Source organism: Fukomys damarensis, unplaced genomic scaffold (assembly GCF_012274545.1).
Source record: "Fukomys damarensis isolate Sample0158 unplaced genomic scaffold, DMR_v1.0_HiC HiC_scaffold_19, whole genome shotgun sequence".
Classification (NCBI taxonomy): domain Eukaryota; kingdom Metazoa; phylum Chordata; class Mammalia; order Rodentia; family Bathyergidae; genus Fukomys; species Fukomys damarensis.
Window position 1 is genome coordinate 24330527 of NW_022900931.1, and position 5033 is coordinate 24335559.

At 48.1% G+C, this 5033-nt stretch overlaps 1 protein-coding gene across 1 annotated transcript in view; it reads right to left on the reverse strand.

The window, feature by feature from the left end:
* The window catches only part of Foxj2 (forkhead box J2), an 18194-nt gene that overhangs the window by 6135 nt on the left and 7026 nt on the right, over positions 1-5033 (reverse strand). The window contains exons 4-7 of the mRNA XM_010607845.3: positions 4419-4487; positions 4136-4276; positions 3541-3733; positions 8-141 (exon numbers count right to left, since the gene is read on the reverse strand). Coding sequence (XP_010606147.1) covers positions 8-141; positions 3541-3733; positions 4136-4276; positions 4419-4487 — 537 coding nt within the window. The remainder of the gene's footprint in view (positions 1-7; positions 142-3540; positions 3734-4135; positions 4277-4418; positions 4488-5033) is intronic.

The following is a 5033-nucleotide window of genomic DNA, read 5'->3' on the forward strand; positions in this document are numbered from 1 at the left end:
GCTGGGCAGGTGGCTGCTGAGGCGGGGGCTGCTGCTGCGACGGCTGCTGCGGCTGCGGCTGCTGCTGAGGTGGCGGCGGCTGCTGCTGGTACATGTAGTAGTTGTTTGAGGGTGGCATGTCGCCCAGGAGAGAGGAGAAGCCTGCGGGCCGGGAGGAAGGACATGAGGACTTAAGCCAAGTGTGTTTCACTCAGTGGGACTTTCCCTGGGCTGAGATAAGAAACCTCAGACAGGAGCTGTGGGTTAAAAAGGGGTAAGTGTTCTGGGACCACCAGGTTCCCCACGGTCTTCCCAGGAGACGGCAAACTGGAAAGCAGGTTACAGAGAGCCTTGGGCCTTGACACTGTGGTGACCACTGAACATAAATAAAAAGCATACACCTTTCCGTGCTACTTCTGAGGAATTTGTGTATAGGCCTAGAATCACAGTTTCAAAAGAAATCAGCAGGTGAAAAGTAAATTATACATAAAACAAAGCTGGTTTGGGAACACAGTTTAGTAGGAGAGTGCTTGCTTAGCAAGGGCAAAGCCCAGTGTTCCATCCCCACCAGTTAATATGGATTAGGGGAGAGGGAGGGACACCAAAGCCACAGTACAACTACTCTCTCCTCTTCCTCACTGTTTCCACAGTCCTCTACTGTCAGTGCCTTCTTTTATTCTTCTTTTACTAACAAATGAAGTCTGGGTGAGAAGCAGAGTAGAGAAGGATTAATTTCTCAAGCAGACTAAGCAGGGAAAACCTAGGGACTTTCTATCACAATTAAACTTAAATCAACACTGAGCTGTCACTTCACTCAAACTAAAATTACTTTGTGACTGTCTGCTCAAATTCTCATTCAACCAACCAACCACTGAATTAGATTAACTTCTCAAACTATTGCTACAATCTTGGAACACTCTGTAGATAGGGATCTCCTCAGATTTAAAAAAAGGAAAGTCCCTGTAAACCCAGGAATTTAGGAGGCTCAGGCAGGAGGATCACCACACATTCAAGGCCAGCCTAGGCCGCAGGGTAAGTTCAGGGCCAAACTGAACTACATGAGACCCTGTGTCCAAAAACCAAATACATACATATGTACACGACAATGTTTTCCAAAAGTGACTTCCAATTTTTATCATTCTATTCAGCTACTGCTGCTCACAAGGGGCCACTGCACAGAATGAGAAGATCCAGGGCCTCACTTGAAGCATGACCCTCACCACTGCCTCTAGTTTTTTTTTTTTTAAGTATAATAGCAGCACTCTGGAAGCTCAAGGCCAGCCAGCTACATAGTGAATTCAGGACCAGCCTGAACTACAAAGCAAGACCCTGTCCCAAAAAAACAAGCAAAGCCAAGCGTGGTAGCACACGCCTGTAATCCCAGCACTCAGGAGGCTGAGGCAGGAGGACTGCTGCGAGTTTGAGACCAGCCTGGACTACACAGTGAGTTTCAGAGCAGTCTGAACTACATAGTGAGACCCTGTCTCAAAAAAACAAAAACAAAAAACAAGTAAATAGGGCCAGGGATTTAGCTCAGTGGTGCCACGTGCCTGCCTTACAAGCACAAGATCCTGAGTTCAGTCCCTGGTACAAAAAAATAAATAAATAAGTAAAAAGAGAGAGAAAACAAGCAAAAAAAAGTATAGTGGTGATGTATACCTATAATCCCGGCACTCTTGGAGACTGAGGCAGGACAGTCACAAACTCGAGCCTAGCCTGGGCAACCTAGCGAATTAGCAAGACCCTGACTCAAAATAAAAAATAAAAAGGGCTAAGGGTGTAGGTCAATGTGAAGACCCTGGGCTCAATACCCAATACCACAATCAATCAAACAGTCAGTACCTAAAATGTACCAAAAAACTCAATGAGAAAAGAAAAAGAAAAAAGCTAAATCAGTCTCTTTTAAGTCATGTTCAAACGATAATCACCGAAATTTTGCAAGTAGATATTAGCTGTAATTAGGAGTGATAATGGCAGATAACTAAAGGGAACATATCATTTAGCAGTACACACTGGTATAAATCTGTAATCCCACTACTTGGGAGGCTGAGGCAAGAGGATCCCAAATTTGGGGACAGGTTGGGCAACCTAGCCCCTCCTCAAAATAAAAACAATTTTTTAAAGAGTTGGGAATATAGCTAAGTGGTAGAGTGTTTTTCTAGCATGACTGAGGCTCTAGGCTCAATCTCCAGCACTACAAGAAAAAAATTGTATTTATGGGTAAATGGTACAATGCCTGAGAACTGCATGAAATTACAGCAATTTCCAAACAAGTCAGGCAGTAAATAAAACAACTTTTTAAAAATGTTGGTAACCGTTAAGTAATGGAAATACAGGAGTTTATTACACTTTTTGCTCTATTTTGCAATCTATTTGAAATTTTTCATAGTTAAAAGTAACAAATAGAGCCGGGCGTGGTGGCACATGCCTATAATCCCACGACCCAGAAGGCTGAGACAGGAAGATTGCCAGGAGTTCCAGGCCAGCCTGACTACATAGTGAGTTCAAGGCCAGCCTGAATTGCACAGCAAGACCCTGTCTCAAAAAAAAAACAAAACATGTGCCGGGCATGGTGGTGCATGCCTGTAATCCCAGTGCTTGGGAGGTTGAGGCAGGAGGGCTGCTGTGAGTTGAAATGAGCCTGGGCTACACAGAGAGTTCCAGATCAGCCTCAACTACATAGTGAGACCCTGTCTCAAAAAACAAACAAAAAAAAAAAAAAAACAAGGGCTGGGGATTTAGCTCAGTGGTGCACCTTGCAAGTGCAAGGTCCTGAGTTCAATCTTGGGTACCAAACAAACAAAAAAAAAAAAAAAGTAACAAACAAGTAACACTAAAAAATGAAAATAAATTGTTCTAGCAAAACAGTTCTTGGACAGAGGGTACTACTGCTGCCCCCTCCTGGTCATCTTCTAAATGGCTCACCTGCAGCCCTAATGTCACTGATCCTGGGCTACAGATGTAGCTCAGGGATACAGCACTTTCCATGCAAAAACACAGCCTTAGGTTTAAGCCCCAGTGCCAAAAAACAAACAAAAGTGACTGTCTTTGGCTGTGGATGGAACAATCCTCAACCTTCTTTTTCTTTTTTTAACAGTACCAGGGATCAAACTCAGGACCTCATGCTTGCAAGGCAGGTGCAGTGCCAGTGAGCTAAATCCATGGCCCTCAACCTCATCTTGTGAAGCTAAAATGACCCAGTCACCTCCTGAACAGCTCCCCAACTCCAAACAGTCTCATTTCACGACATGTTCTCTCTGCCACAGTCAACCACTTTGGGTGTTAGAAAACAAGACATAGGCAAGAGAAGAAACTGTCACCACTTAATTCAAAAATATAAGGACAAGCTGGACCCAGTAGCACATGCCTGTAATTCCAGCAGTCTGGGAGGCTGAGGCAAGAAGAGCACAAGTTTGAGCCCACACAGGGCAACACAGCAAGATCCTGGCTGGGGAGTACAGCTCAGCGTTCAATCCCCATACTGCAAAGACCTGATGTAGACACAGATGACATGGACGCCTGGATGTGGGTGTCCAAGTGCCCGCCCCAGTGCCAGCTCACCGTGCTGTGAGGAGGATTTCTCCAGCATGGACTTGTAGAGGTTGCGGAAGGACCAGCTCAGGTCCTGGAAGTTGATCTCCGAGTAGGAGAATTTGAAGTCATGGTTGGTGCTGTACAGGGGAGGGGGACCCTCAGTGCTGTCTCGCCCCGGAGCCCCTGCAGCCACTGCCCCGCTGTCCACAGCCCCTGTGCCCTGTGAAAACAAGAAACCCTGAGTCACGGCTGGGGGGAGGGACCAGCAGAGCCTTCATCAGCCCCGGGCTCTGTCCTCTTCCAGCTGTTTAGTGACACCGTGCCGTGTTCCCCTTCTTTGTCACCATCCTCTATCTCTTCAGACATCTGACCTACACTGCACCCATCCCCTTCTCACAGCTTTCCGGCTTCCCTTCTACTCTGCTTCATTTTCTCCCTGGTGCTTCTCCAAGTTCGGCTCTGCCTTTCTCCCCCTCCCTCCTGCTCCTTGCTCCCTCTCCTGCTCTTCTCTGGGTTTCCTCCTTTCCTTTCCTTCCTTCCCAGCTGATCTGCCTGACACCCCACAGGACCCCATCCCACCCCAATTGAGTCCTGTCTTCCCCGCGCCCCGCCCGCTGCCCACCTGGCCATAGCTGGCCATGGATGCGGGGCTCTGAAGCGGCACCGGAGGGGTCCCCTCGGGAGGCAGTGAGGCTTCTCCACCCCCCGGGACGCCTCCCCGCGGGCTCTTGCTGGCCTCCTGTTCTGGGGAGTCTTGGGAGAGCTGCGTGAAGGGTGTGAAGGAAGAGAAATCCATGAGCAAGCAGGAAGCGTCTTGCCGAGACCTGTGGCTTCCCCTCAGCTGGTGTCCACTTCCACTGCGGAAAGGACTCAGAACCCAGGCAAGGACAAGTGGGGGGACTCACGTCATCATCTGGAGGGTGTCTCCTCTTCCGGGAAATGTCAGGGCAAGTGTCGATCGTCCAGTAAGAGCCCTGCAAGGAGAACCCAGCCCCACTGAGGACAAAATCATCACCTAGAAGTTCTCATCTTGGAAACACAGACTGTAGCAAAATTTTCACAGGATACTACAGTCACATTAACAGACAGCAGAGGAGTGCTTGCCTGGCATGTGCGAGGCCCTGGTCCATCCCCAGAATCACAATAAATAGAGCCAGACAGAGGGATGAGGAGACAGGGCTGGACATCCACACTGGACCCAGGGTCCTGGGTGGCACTGAGGAGTAGACTGGTCCTGCACACTCACTGAATGTGCCAGGCACACTCCTATACGCAAAGATAGCCTGCGTTCTTCCGAGAACCGCGGTGCCTAGTTCAGAGCTAAGAACGTCCAGAGCCATCCTTCCCTTCCCTGTGAGCTGAGGCAATGCTTTTGAACTCTGGCGTTCACATCTGTCAAACGAGGAGGAAGATGCTCCATCCCTTCTTCCTTCATGGTAAAAACCAGATAGTTTTCTATAGAAAAATTCCTATAAAGCTTATAAAGTCAACCTTTTATATCTAGAAAGAGTGCCACAAAA